Source organism: Mchenga conophoros, linkage group LG10 (assembly GCF_057382185.1).
Source record: "Mchenga conophoros isolate Kocher_MC1m ecotype Shallow Benthic linkage group LG10, M_conophoros_male_GT1.1, whole genome shotgun sequence".
Taxonomy (NCBI): Eukaryota; Metazoa; Chordata; class Actinopteri; order Cichliformes; family Cichlidae; genus Mchenga; species Mchenga conophoros.
The window spans coordinates 7,293,515-7,313,565 of NC_140535.1; the positions used below are offsets into that span (position 1 = coordinate 7,293,515).

The window sequence follows — 20,051 nt, forward strand, 5'->3', positions numbered from 1 at the left end:
CATTATCAACTGTGCCTGTTTTTGTTCTCTGCATTACCATTTTACCAGCTCTAAACCAAGCTTAGTGATGTGTGACTCACCATTCATTTCACTGGTGACTAATTTAGTTTTAACATTTAGGGAATGTTCTAGTGCACAGGCCCAATTATGTAACACAAGCACCTGTGGAAATTTCTAACATGTCAGGGCCTAGCATTCTTGACTCCAAAGAAAGGTAAGTAAGTAAGTAAGTAAAATTTTATTTATATAGCACATTTCTAGATAAAAGATCACAAAGTGCTTCACAAGGTATAAAACAAAAACAGTCAAAAGTTAACAAAATGCAATTTTAAAACGATGTGTTTTTAGCTGTTTTTTAAAAGTAATCACTGAGTCTGCGGATCTTAAGTTCTGAGGAAGAGAATTCCACAGTCTGGCAGCCACAGTAGCAAAAGCTCTATCACCCTTGGTTTTCAGTCTTGTATACTGAATAACAAGTAGGCCCTGATCACAAGACCTCAGGGACCTACTAGGGGCATAGGGCTGTAAAAGTTCAATGATGTACGCTGGTGCTTGTTCTTGAAGAGCCTTAAATGTCAGAACCAGAATCTTAAAATGGACTCTGAATTCAACAGGGAGCCAGTGCAGCTGTATAAGCAATGGTGTTACATGAGAGTATTTCGATGTTTTTGTCAGAAGCCTTGCTGCAGCATTTTGGACAATCTGCAGACGCTCCAGGGAGTTTTTGTTTAGACATGTAAACAGTGAATTACAGTAGTCCAATCGTGATGAAATGAATGCATGAATAACAATTTCCAGTTCAGTATGAGATACTATGGGGCTCAATTTAGAAATGTTTCTTAAATGATAGAAGCAGGACTGAACCAGAGATTTGACGTGGACATCCAGGGTAAGAGCAGAATCAAAGGTTACCCCTAGGTTCCTGATAGACGATTTCACAAATGTTGAAAGAGGACCAAGAGCATTCATTATGTTAGGTACATGTCTGTCTGGAGCACATACAAGGACTTCAGTCTTTTTTTCATTAAGTTGGAGGAAGTTGTCAGCCATCCAACCTTTGATGGTTTCTAAGCACACATTTAGAATCTGCAGCTTAGAAACATCTTCAGGTTTAAAAGATATATATAGCTGGATGTCGTCTGTGTAGCAGTGGTAGCAAATGTCCTCAAAGGGGCTTAAAATATGCTGGAGAGGAAGCAGATATATTAAAAACAATAAGGGCCCCAGCACAGAACCTTGTGGCACACCATAGGACAGGGACGTGGAAGATGACCTATACTTAGAAACCACCACAGAAAAGTATCGTTCATAGAGATACGAGGAGAACCACTCTAAGGCAGACCCAGATACACCAACCCAGTATTTCAGCCTTTCAAGCAAAATATAATGGTCAACGGTGTCAAAGGCTTGACGTGAGGTCCAACATTAGGAGTACAGAACACTTTCCTGCATTGTTTTGCATCAGAATGTCATTGGAAACTCTAAGAAGGGCTGTTTCAGTAGAATGAGCTCTACGAAAGCCAGACTGAAATTTGTCAAAGATATTATGTTTGTCTAAAACTGCTGTAAGCTGCTTAGCCACAACCTTCTCTAATATCTTAGCAATTAACGGTGTTTTTGAGATTGGTCTGTAATTGCTAGTGAGAGATGGGTCCAGCATAGGCTTTTTTAACAGGGGGTGTATAACAGCAGTTTTAAAATAAGCAGGGACTTTACCAGATCCCAGTGAGGTGTTAATTATGGTGAGCACACAGGGACCAATAGAGTGGAAGACATTTTTGAATAACGATGCGGGTAAAATGTCGAGTGAACAGGAGGATGCTTTTGTTGCATTAACTATTTTTTCCAGCTCTGATAGTGAGACAGGTAAAAAGCATTCTAAAACGACAGGCCGAGCTGGCGTAGGAACTGACAATGCAGATGTTGATGGGGACAATTTTTTCCTTACATTACTAATTTTTTCTAGAAAGAAAGAAAGAAATGTTTCGCAGTCTTCATTAGAAGAAATAATGGCAGCAGGTGGAGCAGGAGTAATAATATCAGTAATAGTGTCAAATAATACCTTAGGATTACCTCTGCTCTTTGCAACCAGATGAGAAAAATAAGCAGCCCTCGCATCTCTAATTGCATTGTTAAAAGAGGCTAAAAGATCCTTTAAGTAAAGGAGATGAACATTTAAATGAGTTTTCCTCCATAAGCGCTCAGCTTTACGACAATCACGATTTATGGATCAGATGTTGTCATTTAACCAGGGTAAGGACTTGGAAACAGAAACTGGTCTCATTTTAACCGGACAGATTTAATCTAAAATCGAAAAACAATGGTTATTAAATAGATCTGTTAAGAAATCAACGCCATTTTGCGGGGATATTGTTAAATTAAAAGCATCCGAGAAATTCTCCGCTGTGGAGGAATTTATGATGCGCGAGATAATTGTCCGGTGAACAGGAGACAAAGGCTCATGAAAATACATGTTAAAAAGAATACAGAGATGATCAGAGATAAAAAAAAATGTCCTCAGACACCACTGGAACAAATTCCAGTGGTGTCCACCCTTGAAGGAAATGTCATAGAGATAGTTCATGAATATAATATTGGTGTCTGGATTGATGACTCCTTCACCTTTAAACCACATATAGAGAGACTAGTAAAGAAACTGAGACTTAAACTTCGTTTTTTCTTCCGTAATAAACAGTGCTTTTCTTTTGCAGTAAAAAAACGTCTTGTCACTGCAACCTTTTTATCTGTGTTAGATTATGGTGACATTCTGTATATGAACGCTTCTTCTTCATGTCTTCTAATGTTGGACACGATATATCATGCTTCCTTGAGGTTTATTACCAATTGTAAATACCTGACCCATCACTGTGATTTGTACTTAAGAGTAAAATGGCCTTCTTTGGCCATTAGAAGACAGGGGCATTGGTACACTTTTATTTACAAAGCTATGCTTGGATTGCTGCCTCCTTATATTTGTACTTTGGTCACAAGGACAAATAGTGGTTCTTACTCCTTGCGCTCAAATGATCAGCTGCTGTTGTCTGTTCCCCTTGTCCGCACAGAGCTGGGTAAGAAAGCCTTTGTCCACTCTGCGCCTTTTTCATGGAACATGTTACAGAAAGACTGGAAACTAACTGAATTGTTGTCTTTAAATGTTTTTAAAGCTAAACTCAAAGGCCTACAGGCTGCCTCAATAATGTGTAATTGTTTTGTGTAATTTTAACTTTGTTTGTTCGTATGTATTTGTCTTGAAATGTGCTGCCTCTTGGCCAGGACTCCCTTGAAAAAGAGGTCTTTGATCTCAACGGGACATTCCTGGTTAAATAAAGGTTAAATAAAAATAAAAAATAGAATCAATATTCAAACCCAAAGTAAAAACAAGGTCCAGTGTGTGTCCTTTGTTATGTGTGGGGCCGGACACATGCTGGGTAAAATGAAAAGAATCCATAATGTTGATAAAACCTCTGGCAAAGAGGTCGGAGTCATCATCAACATGTATGTTAAAATCCCCAGCTAAAAGCAGTCTGGACAACCTCATAGTAGAGGACAGGAAGTCGCTAAACTCCGATAAAAACAAGCTATTTGGGCTGGGTGGACGATACACCACAGCACAATAAAAAGGATCCTTACTTCTGATTTTAATAAGCTGTAATTCAAAGGAAAGAAAGTGTCCAACTTTCACTGAACGGCAGTTGAAACGGCCCTGAAATGCCACCGCGAGACCTCCTCCACGACCAGATCCCCGAGGCTGGCTGATGACGGAATAGCCGTTCGGGCACATTTCAATGAGAGACGAATAGTCCAAGTCCCGCTGCCAGGTCTCAGTCAGAAATAAGAAGTCCAGTTTTTTAGAAGATATAGAATCGTTAAGCACGAACGATTTATTAGTCAATGATCGGGCATTAAAAAGTGCCATGTTCAGCGGGGTGGAAGCATCATTTTTGGCAGAGGCTCGAGTTAAAGGACGTAAATACTTGGGGTTTGAGCCTTCACGCTCGTAGATTCCACTCACCGAGGGGATGAAAAGCCAGTCAGCAGGAGAGTCTGGATGAACCCTTCTGAGGCAGCACGGTCTCGGAGAGCCGGGCCCTGCATCTCCAAGCAGGGACGTGGAAAACAAATTCCTCTCCATGGAGCTGTTCTGAGCATAGGTAACAAAGCACGCTCGACATCGCTTTCTAGTCAGACCCCGCCGCCAGAAAAGCCTAAGCTTCACCTGGATACCTGCTCTTCTTCCTCTCCTTCTCCGTGGTCTGCGGGGAACGCTGAGGACGCTGGCCGAGGATCCAGCCACTGGCGGAGGATCCAGCCACTGGCGGAGGATCCAGCCACTGGTGGAGGATGGAAAGTGCCAAAGGAGTGCGGAGGATGGAAAGTGCCAAAGGAGGAGGAGGATGAGACATCTTGAGCCATCATTGAAGATCGGATGGATAACAGCGTCAAACGATCATAAACCAAGGCAGCCAGTACATCATTGATACAAATAGAAAACAGCAGAGCAGAGAAAAACAGCACGACAAAAGAGCGTGACAAACTGCACCCGGCAGCGGCAAAGCCAAACACAGGCGCCATCATACCGGAAGTGTACAGCCTTTACTTGTCTCATCAGGTATGGCTTGTCTCATCATTTCTGCCAGTTTTAGGGTAATTCCAATATTTGTGTACATCTTTTTTGTGACGTCAAAATGCAAGAGAATTAACAACTCTTAATTAATATCTTTTGGATCTTTTTAGTCTGGTGGTTCTCTTTTACAGAGCTTACAGAGCTTGTAAGCAAAGCTCTGTGTTCCTTGGACATTGGATCAGGCCTTTGACATTGATGTGGTTCAGCATCTCAGCAAAAGAAATCATCCTTTTGATGTCAGTAAATTGTGAATGTCTAAACATTTCCACACCAGGTCAGTCAAATACATATAGCAGTTCAGCCCGTCCAAAAGGCGGTAACTTTTATTTGTTTAAATCTCGCAACAGCTTAGGTAAAGATAACCTTTAAAACCTTGGATAATCAATGCTTAGTATTTCAGCTTTTGATAACTCATCCTGTGTGTTCCCAAGGACTTGGAACATTGGTTTGAGACTGCTCAGTAACTTGAGCAGACTGCAGTGTTGACTAGGGCTGCAACTCGATTATAAAAAAAAATCATCATAGATTTTTTGCTTTGACCAAACTTCAGTGTTCACTGTAGCCACCACATACTCCTTACAGACACATAAACTCACTCATTCACTTGCACACAGAAGGGAGATGCGTCCTGCATGACACGTTGCCACGGATCTTAAAATGGCTTAAAGGCAACACAAGCCAGATGCTAGAGTTTAAAACGGACCTGTTCATTTTGTTGAGCCTTCAGTGTACGGCCATTGGCATTTTGCCAGAAGTGTTAGCAGAAAGGAGGAATAACAAAACCTTTTGACAGTGCTGGAAATCACAGTGCCTTGCCTGCTGGCCATACCAGGTTTTCTGGGTTATATAAGCCTTGGACATGTTCCCCCAGCTTCCTTGCAATGTCTTGCCAGATGGTGCTTCATTTCGAGTACATAGTACTTTATCACTCCAAGTGAAGGAAGGAGACTCCCAACCCTTCGAGTGTAGATCCAAGGGCCCATGTACATCCCAGCCATAGAGTAACTTGTAAGGGGAGAACTCCGTTAAAGGTAGGGGAACTTCTCTGTATGCAAACAGCAGGAAGGGCAGCCACGGATTGGTTCCCTGGTCTTTTAGAAATGAGTGTAGATAACTGGCAGTGACTACAGGAGGTTTTGGTCTGACTTCCTTGGAGGACATGTTTTCTGGCATATGGAGCATGCACTTCAGGATTTCTGTATGTCTGCAAACATTAAAGACCCAGGGAAGGGTGTGTGTTAGGTACATGATAAAGGACCTAGGGACCAGGGATCTCAAGATATTGGTGGTCACAGTCAACTGCGTATAACACATGCTTATTAAAAATGAACTTTTCATTTCCCCTCTCACTTTCCATTTTCCCCTTCAGTAACCTTAGCAATCAAGTTTTTCAATGTCTCATCCTCCCTAAAACTCCATTCCTGGGATAACATCAACAGGCAGGCTCTGTACCACCAGAAAAGAAAACATGTAGGACTGTTCATTAATGGTTCAAGGTTCAAGGTTCTTTATTTGTCACATGCATAGTTATACAAGTATAACACACAGTGAAATGTAGCCTGACACGCTCCTCGACATGTGCAAAAAAATTGGGGGGGGGGGGGGGGGTGTAGAGGAAGAACATTATATATATATATATATATATATATATATATATATATATATATATATATATATATATATATATATATATGTAGTATATACATTGGGTGAATGTGCAGCAATGTAGCAGCAAGCAGGTGAATTCTGTACATTAATATGAATGGACATCTGACTATTTTACAGGATAGACAATATAAACATATTTAAAATTAAAGGAATTGAAATGTACATTGTTCCTTGGTTTAGTGTCTGGAAGAGTCCTGTCTCAGTCAATTATAGATGATGTGAGAGGGCGGGTGTGTGTGTTTAGGGCACGGATGGCTTGGGGATAGAAGCTCCTCTTGAGTCTCTCTGTCCTTGCCCGGAAGATGCGGAACCTTCTACCAGATTGCAGAAGTTGGAACAGTTTGTTGCCAGGATGGGACGGGTCCTTCAGTATCTGCGCTGCTCTAGTCCGGCATCTCCTGGTGTAGGTGTCCTGAAGCGGGTGGAGAGCAATCCTGCAGCAGCGTTCTGCTGTACGGATCACTCTCTGGAGAGCTTTTTGGTCACTGTCACATCAGCTTTGGGGTAACGATGCTTAGTAGCATGTACACACAAAATTTCCTCCTGTCTGCTATAATCCATATTGCTCACTGGTACCATACAATGGTTAACCAAAGACATTTCCAACAAAGCAGTAACTCGCTGACTATTGACATTTACCATTTTCTAGCACTGCATTTCCACTGTCTTTCCCTGTGGGCTCCATCTTCTGCTGGGGTGCATAGCAATCCCCTGTGACCTTAGCTTTGCAGATGGGGCACACAGAAGTTTTGTGGCCTGGCTGCTGGCAATAATAACAAACAAGGTCCTTACCAGAGGTTTCTGAGTTTAGTAGTTTTCTTGTGGCTCTGGTTTACTCTCTGTCTTTAAAGGACCTGGCAGAGAAGACTGGAGCACTGTTTTTTAGTGCCCAGTGGAGCATGAAGCCAGAGCCCCTTTACAAGCATTGCAATACTGTACCTTAGCAGCCGCTTAGCAGCCGTAAGTCCATCTGCTGGCTTGTGCTCCCTCACCAAGGTCCTCACTTTCACTGTGAGCACCCAGGTTTTCTGTCAGAAAAATGGTCTTATAAAGTGAGACACAGAACAGCAAGTTTAACATATTTAAAAAAAATAAAGGGTAAAAGACTGGGTAAAGACATATCAGGCAGTTTGTACCATCTGTTTGTACCAGAAACAATCCCATCAAAGGCCTTGGACTGAATGGTGTCTCCAGGATTGTGGAACGGGTTACACATTATGTCAGTAAACGAGTTGTGCAACTTCCTGAACATACTTCTTATTTCATTACTTGCAAGCGAGCAACAGCAAAGTCTATGCAAGTCTTCGTCAGGGTGATCCTGTTGAGACTTTTTATACATTTCACTAATCACACACTTCTGGGAAAAGATATGTGTGACTTATTGCTGTAATAACCATATCGAACGCTGCACTGAGATCTAGCAGGACAAGCACAGAGATGAGTCCACTGTCAGAGGCCATAAGAAGATCATTTGTAACGCTGTTTCTGTGCTGTGATGAGCTCTGAAACCTGACTGAAACTTTTCAAATTAAGCCATTTCTCTGCAGATGATCTGTTAGCTGTTTGACAACTACTCTTTCAAGAATTTTTGAGATGAAAGGAAGGCTGGAGATTGGCCTATAATTAGCTAAGACCCCTGGGTCAAGAGATGGCTTTTTAAGCAACAGTTTAACTACTGCCAGTTTGAAGGCATGTGATTAGGGGTGGGTTTTAATAATCGATTCATCGATTAAAATCGATTCTGGCTTGGATAACGTGATATCGATTCATTAAAATCCTGAATTGATTTTTTTTTAATATAAATGTATTTTGCCCAAAATTCCAGAATCTCAGATGAAACGTCACAAAATTTTGACAACCACCAAAAATTTAAAACAGTAAATGAGAGCAGGTGCACGGCTTCTGCACAAAGACGTAAACACAAAGCCCGGACCGTGGATCAGAATCAGTGAGATGTCGCCTTTCTCACCCAACGACACGGACATGGTCGGGGCTGAAAGCCGACAGCTCGCTGATTCTGATGTTTCAGCGGGCCTGCGCTTTGTGTTTACGCCCTTTTTGCGCTGATTCTAAAGCTGTTAGTTTTATCTCTCTCCAAACAATATTGACTGAACCAGCAGCAAAAGAAGATCCAAACTAAGCTTCACATAAACATCATCATGGACTCCCTCTTACTTTTACTGTTTTGCTTCCACCACGATAAAATCACACTTCATGCACAGCTCTCTCTCTCTCTCTTTCTCAGTGTACTTCAAGAGCAGTTTTCCGTCTATCCCCGAAATCTGTTTTGTGCACAGTGTTGGGAAGGTTACTTTTAAAATGTATTCCGTTACAGAATACAGAATACATGCCCCAAAATGTATTCTGTAACGTATTCTGTTACGTTACTCAATGACAGTAACGTATTCTGAATACTTTGGATTACTTAATATATTATCGTGCTTTTTACAACAACGTGAATGTACTATTGCTGTGTGATTTATTACTATTACTGAAGGTCCGCGACTCCGAACTGTAGTAAAGGGACCTCTGACTAATACGGTGGGGTCCCTGTCGGCTCATAGCCGAAAAATAGCTTTACTTTGTTGTGTGGGTCAATTTTTCTTGCGAGAGACAGAGAGAGGCGTTGAAAGACTGCTCCAACGGAACTTATTGTTTTCGGAGGAAAACACGAACACGGTGTACAGTCGAGTCTTAATAGCTTACTTACAACTGGGCTCGTCAGGCACTCTTCTTGGCTGCAGTGGTTATTATTATATTTACATGTTTCCAGCTCCCGTTTTTCCTCGACGACAACTCGTACCTTTCCACTCGCCTTTTTCTCCCTCCTCGCGCTCACAGACACATAACGTGTATGGCAGTGCATTCTCCCTGCAACACGGACTATACTGCCAATGATGCTACATTCTTTAGAGCTATGCTTGTAGCATTCTGCCTGTTAGCTTAGCACAACAACAACAACAACGAAAAGGCGCTCTCTCACCCAGGAAACACACAGTCGCAGAAAGAGAGAGAGAGCGTCGCCCTGTAACCATGGCAACCGTAACGCTGCCGCCTGGAACGAAAGAACGTAGCTGTCAAACAAAACCCAAACAGTCCTGACCCGCGACAAAATGAAACAGGAAAGTACCGCAGTGTAATCCATTTATTTCAACAAAGTAACTGTATTCTGAATACCACCTTTTTAAACGGTAACTGTAACGGAATACAGTTACTCATATTTTGTATTCTAAATACGTAACGGCGGTACATGTATTCCGTTACTCCCCAACACTGTTTGTGCATTATTCGCTTGCTTGTTACGCACAAGACTACCGTTATTTACAGCGCTGTCGGCCGATGTTTTTTTTCCTTTTACTTACTTCCGAAAAGAAAAACTAGTTTCTGCCGTTCAATTGGCTTCTGAACAAATTTAAACTTAAAATTATACAAAATGGATCGAATCGATTCAGGACCTTGTGAATCGGAATCGAATCGATTCTAGAAATCAGTGACGATACCCAGCCCTACCTGTGATACATAGCCAATTATTAGAGCTAGGTTCATCATATTTAAGATTGAAGCATTAATTAATAGTAGGACTTCTTGAGCAGTACAGTAGGAGCAGTAGGAATGGGGTCTAAAAATAGTAATAACTTCTGGTTTGGAAGAAGTAATTACTGAAGTTAACTCGAAAAAGGGTACATAAACATCGATGATATTGAGAGTAACTGTACGTTATTTCTGTGAGATGATTATGATTAATTTTTTCTCCAATGGTTAAAATTTGATTAGTGAATAAATCCATGAAGTCATTACTATTTAATGTTAAAGGAATGCTTGGTTCATCATATATATATGTGTGTGTGTGTGTGTGTGTGTGTGTGTGTGTGTGTGTGTGTGTGCGTGTGTGTGTGTATATATATATATATATATATATACATATATATATATGTGTGTGTATATATATATATATACATATATATGTACAGGGAGTGCAAAATTATTAGGCAAATGAGTATTTTGTCCACATCATCCTCTTCATGCATGTTGTCTTACTCCAAGCTGTATAGGCTCGAAAGCCTACTACCAATTAAGCATATTAGGTGATGTGCATCTCTGTAATGAGAAGGGGTGTGGTCTAATGACATCAACACCCTATATCAGGTGTGCATAATTATTAGGCAACTACCTTTCCTTTGGCAAAATGGGTCAAAAGAAGGACTTGACAGGCTCAGAAAAGTCAAAAATAGTGAGATATCTTGCAGAGGGATGCAGCAGTCTCAAAATTGCAAAGCTTCTGAAACGTGATCATCGAACAATCAAGCATTTCATTCAAAATAGTCAACAGGGTCACAAGAAGCGTGTGGAAAAACCAAGGCGCCAAATAACTGCCCATAAACTGAGAAAAGTCAAGCGTGCAGCTGCCAAGATGCCACTTGCCACCAGTTTGGCCATATTTCAGAACATCACTGGAGTGCCCAAAAGCACAAGGTGTGCAATACTCAGAGATATGGCCAAGGTAAGAAAAGCTGAAAGACGACCACCACTGAACAAGACACACAAGCTGAAACGTCAAGACTGGGCCAAGAAATATCTCAAGACTGATTTTTCTAAGGTTTTATGGACTGATTATATCTAGCTGGAGAAATACCAAGGGCTCAGAGAAGAGCTCGAGAGGATGTGGAGGGTGAAGGTAACGGTGGTCCCCGTGGTAATCGGAGCACTAGGTGCGGTGGCTCCCAAGCTAGGCGAGTGGCTCCAGCAGATCCCGGGCATAACATCGGAGATCTCTGTCCAGAAGAGCGCAGTCCTGGGAACAGCTTAGATACTGCGCAGGACCCTCAAGCTCCCAGGCCTCTGGTAGAGGACCTGAGCTTGAAGGATAAACCGCCCGCAGGGGCGTGCTGGGTGTTTTATATATATATATATATAAAACTACGGACGATACCTACAACCACGATTACCGACACTAACAAGCTGATCTACAATACGGCAGCAGTGATCAATGAGATGCTTGGCTACAAGTTGAACAGCCACAAGGGGCAGTACCCTCCATGGAGAAGGAGGCTAGAGGGCAAGATCAAAGTAGCACGGAGGGAGGTTAGCCAACTAACGGAGTTGCAGAAAGGTGCGACAACGAAGGTGCATAAGAAATACAGCAAGCTGTCCATACCTGAGGCCTTGGAAACTGCCAAGCAAAGACTCACAGCCTTGGCCAGCCGCTTGAGGAGGTACACCAGAGAGATAGAAGGCAGGAGAATAAACCAGCTGTTCTCCACAGAACCAGCAAAGGTGTACTCTCAGTGGCAAGGGAACAATAAGAGAACAGCACCACCAAGGCTGGAGACGGAGCAATACTGGAAGAGCATATGGGAGAAGGACGCAACCCATAACGGCAATGCTCAGTGGCTAGTGGATCTGAGGGCAGACCACAGCGACCTCCCTGAACAGGGTCCAGTAACCATCACAGTGGCAGATATCCAAGAAAGGGTCTCCAGTATGAAGAGTTGGACAGCACCAGGGCCCGACATGGTTCACGCCTACTGGCTAAAGAAGCTGACTGCACTCCACGAGCGTCTGGCAGCACAAATGAACCAGCTGCTAGTTAACGAGAGACACCCGGAATGGCTAACCGAAGGTCGGACGGTCCTGATCCCCAAGGACCCCAAGAAGGGACCGGTCCCCTCCAACTACCGACCAATAACCTGCCTCAGTACTACATGGAAGCTCCTGTCAGGCATCATATCGGCTAAGATGAACAGGCACATGGGTCAATACATGAGCGGGACACAGAAAGGGATTGGCAAGAATACCAGAGGCGCAAAACACCAGCTACTGGTAGACAGAACAGTCAGCCGAGACTGCAAGACCAGACTGACCAACCTGTGCACTGCCTGGATTGATTACAAGAAGGCCTATGACTCAATGCCCCACAGCTGGATACTGGAATGCCCAGAATTGTACAAGATCAATGGGACCCTAAGAGCCTTCATCAGGAACTCAATGGGGATGTGGCGTACAACACTAGAGGCCAACTCCAAGCCCATAGCACAAGTCACCATCAAGTGTGGGATCTACCAAGGAGATGCTCTGTCCCCACTGCTGTTCTGCATAGGCCTGAACCCCCTCAGTGAGATCATTAACAAGACTGGCTACGGATACCGACTACGGAACGAAGCAGTTGTCAGCCACCTCCTGTACATGGATGACATCAAACTGTATGCCAAGAGTGAACGAGACATCGATTCACTGATCCACACTACCAGGCTATACAGTAATGACATTGGAATGTCATTCGGACTGGAGAAGTGTAGTCGGATGGTAACAAAGAGAGGGAAGGTAGTCAGAACTGAGGGGATTGAACTACCAGAAGGCAACATTGCAGACATAGAGGACAGTTACAAGTACCTGGGGATCCCGCAGGCGAATGAGAACCATGAAGAGGCCGCTAGAAAAGCTGCAACCACCAAGTACCTGCAGAGGGTCAGGCAAGTCCTGAGGAGTCAGCTGAATGGTAAGAACAAGATCCGGACCATCAACACGTACGCCCTGCCCATGATCAGGTACCCTGCTGGGATAATAGGCTGGCCAAAGGAGGAGATAGAAGCCACTGACATAAAGACAAGAAAGCTCCTTACCATGCATGGAGGGTTTCACCCCAAGTCCAGCACCCTGAGGCTGTACGCTAAGCGGAAGGAAGGGGGCCGGGGACTGGTGAGTGTCAGCACCACAGTCCAGGATGAGACAACGAACATCCAAGAATACATTGGGAAGATGGCCCCAACTGACCGAGTGCTCAGTGAATACCTCAGGCAGCAAAAACCCAAGAAAGAGGAGGGAGACGAGGAACCATCATGGAAGGACAGGCCCCTGCACGGTATGTACCACCGGCAGATAGAGGAGGTGGCTGATATCCAGAAATCCTACCAGTGGCTGGACAAAGCTGGACTGAAAGACAGCACAGAGGCACTAATCATGGCAGCACAAGAACAAGCTCTGAGCACAAGATCCATAGAGGCTGGGGTCTATCACACCAGGCAAGACCCCAGGTGCAGGCTGTGTAAAGATGCCCCAGAGACAATCCAGCACATAACAGCAGGGTGCAAGATGCTAGCAGGCAAGGCATACATGGAACGCCATAACCAAGTGGCCGGCATAGTGTACAGGAACATCTGTGCCGAGTATAACCTGGAAGTCCCGAGGTCAAAATGGGAGATGCCCCCAAGGGTGGTGGAGAATGACCGAGCTAAGATCCTGTGGGACTTCCAGATACAGACGGACAAAATGGTGGTGGCTAACCATAGTGGTGGTAGACAAACAGAAGAAGACGGCCGTAGTGATCGATGTAGCGGTTCCGAATGACAGCAATATCAGGAAGAAGGAACACGAGAAGCTGGAGAAATACCAAGGGCTCAGAGAAGAGCTCGAGAGGATGTGGAGGGTGAAGGTAACGGTGGTCCCCGTGGTAATCGGAGCACTAGGTGCGGTGACTCCCAAGCTAGGCGAGTGGCTCCAGCAGATCCCGGGCATAACATCGGAGATTTCTGTCCAGAAGAACGCAGTCCTGGGAACAGCTAAGATACTGCGCAGGACCCTCAAGCTCCCAGGCCTCTGGTAGAGGACCCGAGCTTGAAGGATAAACCGCCCGCAGGGGCGTGCTGGGTGTTATATATATATACATATATAGTTTTTAGTTTGTTTTTAGTTTTAGCTATTTTAGGGGGATATCTGTGTGTGCAGGTGACTATTACTGTGCATAATTATTAGGCAACTTAACAAGAAACAAATATATACCCATTTCAATTATTTATTTTTACCAGTGAAACCAATATAACATCTCCACATTCACAAATATACATTTCTGACATTCAAAAACAAAACAAAAACAAATCAGCGACCAATATAGCCGCCTTTCTTTGCAAGGACACTCAAAAGCCTGCCATCCATGGATTCTGTCAGTGTTTTGTTCTGTTCACCATCAACATTGCGTGCAGCAGCAACCACAGCCTCCTAGACACTGTTCAGAGAGGTGTACTGTTTTCCCTCCTTGTAAATCTCACATTTGATGATGGACCACAGGTTCTCAATGGGGTTCAGATCAGGTGAACAAGGAGGCCATGTCATTAGTTTTTCTTCTTTTATACCCTTTCTTGCCAGCCACGCTGTGGAGTACTTGGACGCGTGTGATGGAGCATTGTCCTGCATGAAAATCATGTTTGGCCAAACTGGTGGCAAGTGGCATCTTGGCAGCTGCACGCTTGACTTTTCTCAGTTCATGAGCAGTTATTTGGCGCCTTGGTTTTTCCACACGCTTCTTGCGACCCTGTTGACTATTTTGAATGAAACGCTTGATTGTTCGATGATCACGTTTCAGAAGCTTTGCAATTTTGAGACTGCTGCATCCCTCTGCAAGATATCTCACTATTTTTGACTTTTCTGAGCCTGTCAAGTCCTTCTTTTGACCCATTTTGCCAAAGGACAGGACGTTGCCTAATAATTATGCACACCTGATATAGGGTGTTGATGTCATTAGACCACACCCCTTCTCATTACAGAGATGCACATCACCTAATATGCTTAATTGGTAGTAGGCTTTCGAGCCTATACAGCTTGGAGTAAGACAACATGCATGAAGAGGATGATGTGGACAAAATACTCATTTGCCTAATAATTTTGCACTCCCTGTATATAATTTAGTGTAGTGTAATTTTAGCTTGCTTTCCAGATTGGTGTGGTCTGCTTTTTAAACAATCCCAGTATGGAAAAGAAAGAACTGACAGCTGGAGCATCTCAAAAAACAGATTTTAAAACTCACCAATGGAAAAATTAAAGGCTACAATAATTTGTATGTCGATTTGTTTATATCTATTTATAGAGCTCCATTTCATTTTAGCGAACACATTTTATCTATTGTCACATAAGATCCTGTTTGACCTGAGACATGAAAAAATAACAAACATAATGATTTACTTCCATTTTATGAAAAGTACTGATGATTGCAAGAAAATCGTAACAGCTAGGATTTATATATAACAATAACAACCATTAAATCCCACATTGTTGTGAGAGGAGAAAGACAGGATAAAAGACATGCTGTGGAAGAGAGCCAGAGATTAATAACTAGTAAGGTGTAAACACATTGTGAGAAAGGTGATTGAAGAAGAAACACTCAGTGCTGTAAGATAATTACACTTCACAAGATATCTTGGAATAAGAAAAAATATCTAGACTTTAGACAAGTGAGAAATATCTTAAAAGAAGTGTTGAGACACTCGTTCCAAGTACTTTATTAAGTCAAATAAACTCAACACTGGCCCATCAATGCTTCTTTCAGCATCACTTCTTTCTCACTTTGAGAGGACGATTATTGTGGTCACCAGTCTTTCACAAGGGTAACAACCATTCTCACTATTGATAATTTAGAATCAATCAACCAATTAACCTAACTCAGTTAAGTGCATGTCTTTGGACTGTGGAAGAGAGCCCATAGGAAGAGGCCCAAGTCAGATGGTGGAGTCAAACCCAGGACCTTCTTGCTGTGAAGTAGCAGTGTTAACCACTGCACAATTTTCTTGACTGTGTGTTAAAGTTTGAACAACAAAAGTTTAAGTGTGGGAATTATTACTAAAAATGGTTGTAAGATAACAGTGTCATCTCAAACAGTTTGTTGGTGATATGCATGTAAAGTAACAAATTTTATTATTTATAAACTAAATAAGAAACAAAAGACATTCTCAAAACAAGATTAATAATTTTATTCTTTGTGTTCTTAGTATTTCACTGAATCAGCATTCACACCAATAATAAACAAAATGACCAACAGCAATAGCATATATTGCTTTGGAACAATCCATTAACTTGCTTCATGAACAGTAAAACTAAATGACATGTCTTACCATACCTTATTCAATAAAACTTAAAAAAATATAAATTAATTTAGAAAGAAAAGATGCAACATTGTGTCAGACTGGCTGTTTGAACGTTTCTTTGCTTCCACAGGTGGATGTTCAGAATCCATCGGTGGGTTAGTCTCGGGGGCAGCACATACTACCCTCTGCCCCTTCAACATCCAAAAGACACCATCTGACTATGACTTTCTACTTCCCCAACCAGGTAGCCCTCCCTAACAGTGCATGTACCTTCTCTCACTCAGCCATAGCTTCCTGTGCATGTCAGCTGTTTCATGCTGCCTGTCCTGTCTGTGTTCCTCCTGCAGACATGACAATGCGTCTGTGCCGTTTGCTGTGCTAACTATAAGTGCCCTTTGAAAAATGTTGTATAACTCATTGTTTTTGTTCAGTAAACACAAATGATTACTATATAACACTGTACGGTTTTTACTAAGCTAACTACCTTTAATTTAGTAAACTCCCACCGTAAGGGTGTGTTTTAACTGATGAAACTGTGTCGTACTCAGGCTCGGACATCTGATTGCTGCCTTTTATAAGTTTATTCCACAACCATAAACTAACACCAGTACAGTAACCGTGCCTTTACAGAAGCCAGGTAATCAACTGAAAGACACAAAATAAAACAACCATACAACATTAACAAAGCAACACTATTAATGACAGTACAGTTTAGTAATAGTCATATTTATAGCTTTAACACGTTACTTGGTTAACAAAGAAACTCACCAGCTCGGCTTCATCAGTCATAACAGCGATATCAATGAAAAGAAGATCCGGCAGGTAGGATCTATGAGCGGCCGTTAACACGTACCATCCCAGACTTAGATAAATCACTCCGTCTTAAATAAATTTGTCATTTAAAGCAAATATGAGTCTGGCTGATAATAAATCACAACAAACAAATTGGCATGTTAGTAATATGGGAAAAACCCACACCTCCCACTTGGGCTACGTGCCACAATAACCAGTAGCAATAAACACCAATATAGAAAACAAAAAGTCTTATAACAGTGTTTTAAACAGGTTGGGCCTGGTCCCCACACCCAAGAGTCCCCAATCTGCAAGTATTTCTTGGGTACTCAGGGGGATGAACCACGTTCCTCTTGCTCCTCTACTGGCAGTAACACCACTGGCAGTTATGATTTTAACCACCTCTATTTGAACTTTACCTGACAAACGTCCCTGTGGAGAATGGTGGAATGACATGGTTCCCTGTCCTTCCTTGCCTGAGACCAGTTGATGGGACGACTACAACAAATCCTTACTTTGACATCTCGAACAACACCTAGGTGATCCGGATCTGCCTCTTCCACGCGGCCCAGCTTGAAACGACCCCTAAGTGCGTTCTGATCTGCCACCCAGACAAGGTCCCCAACAGAAACATTTCTCACCGGGGAATGCCATTTTTGCCGAACAAACAGGTGCGGCCCGGCCAACTGACTCCAGCGTCTCCAAAACTTGTCCACTTCCACCTGGACTGCACGTAGACGACTGAATGGGTAGGCAGGGAACTCAAAACCCATGTTGTCGCCCCTGGGCCCTGCCCGACCCAACAACAAAGAGTTTGGTGTCAACACATCTACAATTTCTTCCTGAATTTGAGCTCTGGCCCCGATAGGCCTCTCATTGGTGAGGTTGGCCGCCAAATAGAGGAGGGTTTGGAATTCCAGAGCAGTCAAGTTTCCCTCCTCACCAACGTTACTCAACGCCCTTTTCAACACGCGAACAGCTGCCTCTGCTGCTCCATTCCGGTGTGGGGAGTCCGCTGGACTAAACTCCCACATCCAGTCAGACCCAACTACGGCTGCCTTTCTTTGGATCTCTTCTTTGTCGATACTCGCAAGGAAATCATAGAGCTCCTTCAGCGCAGGTTTAGCTCCCACGAAATTGGTCCCCTGGTCAGACCAGAGTTTCTTGGGGTGACCCCTCAGGGCAGTAAACCGCTGGTATGCCTTCAGGAAGCCCTCAGTTGACAGATCTTCAACTATGTCTGCATGAACGGCTCTTGAGGCCATACAGCTAAAAACCACGCCCCAAACTTTCTTCTTCACTCGTCGTCTTACTGAGTCTCTGACAAAATATGGACCAAACAAGTCCAAAGTAGTGTACTCAAAAGGGGCTGCTGGCGTAGTGCGTACGGGAGGAAGATCACTCATCACCTGAGTGCATAGCTTGGCCCTGCACTTTCTGCAACTTACGCACGAATCAATCACCTTCCGTACGATCCTGGGACCTTGAACTACCCAGCCCCTCTTCCTCATCCGAAGAAGGGTGGCAGAAACACCTTCGTGGTTGACACGATGGGCGTCCTCAGCGAGCAGAGAGCTTAACCGACACTTGTAGGGGATCAAAGGGACCCCGGACCTCTCCTCCTCAACGGATTGAATCCGGCCATAGCACATCAAGAGCCCCGTTGTTTTATCCTTGCGCACAACCAGGCGGTTGAGCGTCGTCGTAGGGAAACTCACACCTGCTTGAGCGGCAAGGCATAAGTCCTGAAATGCCTCTACCCGCTCTTGAGCCGCGGGCACCGCCTCCCACTTTAATCCTACAGCAGTCCGACCCCTGCCAGATAACCAAAAGCGCAAGGCTCTGTGGACATAAGCTATGACCCCACAGAGCTTGGCTAGAGAATTGAACCGTGAAAGATCTACTTGATTTATCAAGGCTGAACCCCAGCACTCCTTGATCCTGCAGACATTAGAAGCAACAGAAGGAGACCCCTTAGTCTCAAAAGATGTAACCTTGTTGCTGAATGGTAAGAGCTCCGGACTTACTCGGCCGCCGACCACGGCTTTGACGCTATCAAAGCCATCTGGAGTAGTCTGCGCCCTTTGCTGCGACCTTGTTAAGATGGCTGAAAAAGCCTTTCTTTGGAGTCGACTGACGACTTCTCTAGTCCCAGAGGCCACCTCTGCAGCTGACTTTATGGGCCATTCCTCTACTGGCTTGGTTAGGAACATGGGACCGGTCTGCCATGAAGAGTCCTCACCAAGCTGCTCAGGGGAACATCCTCTTGTGACCAGGTCAGCCACGTTGAACTGGCCAGGAAGCCACCACCAGTCGGTCACAGGCCCAGCCTTCTGTATCTCTCCCACTCGATTGGCAAAGAAGGTCTGGAACCCGTAACTCTCCCGTTGGATGGCACCTAACACAGTCTGACTGTCCAGAAAATGGTACCAACGATCTATTTCCAACCGACTGTACTTCAGAAAGTAACCTTTCAGGCGAGTGGCAAAAACAGCTCCACAAATCTCTGCCTTGACAGCATCTCCCTTTTGTTCGATTGGAGTCAATTTGGCCTTGGACTCCACGAGCCGGGTCTTAACCCCTCCAGATGTTTCCCAGCGCAGGTAGAGGACTGCTCCGTATGAGTCACAACTTCCATCAGAGAACGTGATCCCCCAGGGTTTACCCACCCAGCCGGATGGTGTAATACTCCTGGGAAAGGTGATGGTACTCAGCCGCGCGTACTCCTCAAAGAGCTTGATCGCTCTCCCACGTAGTTCACTAGACAGCGGCTTATCCCACGTATCCTTAGTCAGTATCCCGGCCTCCTGAAAGGCTCTTCTGACAAGAATAACACCTTTCTGCTTCAGGGGCGTCGCCAGACCAAGGGAGTCATAGAGCCCTGCTACTTGACTTAGAAGCATACGGCAGGTGAGGGGATTTGGCGTCTTCTCCCCTATGTTCTCTTCAGCGAGGTCTACTTGAGTACGCATCTTTTTCTTTCTTGCGGAGAAGTTAATAGCCACCATGAGGAAGAGCTTGTCTTCTTCCATGAGATAACCCACACCCAAGGCCTTGTTGTCCTCGGTCCGCAGCTGGTTGGGCAACATGATGGTTTCTGGTTCGGCAGGAACAGC

General features: G+C 44.0%; 1 protein-coding gene across 9 annotated transcripts in view; it reads left to right on the forward strand.

Moving 5' to 3' along the window:
• The window catches only part of cblb (Cbl proto-oncogene B, E3 ubiquitin protein ligase), a 171,648-nt gene that overhangs the window by 137,241 nt on the left and 14,356 nt on the right, over positions 1 to 20,051 (forward strand). For 8 of the 9 annotated variants that reach the window (XM_085288334.1, XM_085288335.1, XM_085288338.1 and 5 more), the window contains one exon: positions 16,274 to 16,387. The exons of the other annotated variant lie outside the window; for it this stretch is intronic. In XM_085288334.1, coding sequence (XP_085144460.1) covers positions 16,274 to 16,387 — 114 coding nt within the window. The remainder of the gene's footprint in view (positions 1 to 16,273; positions 16,388 to 20,051) is intronic. 9 annotated transcript variants of the gene reach the window in all.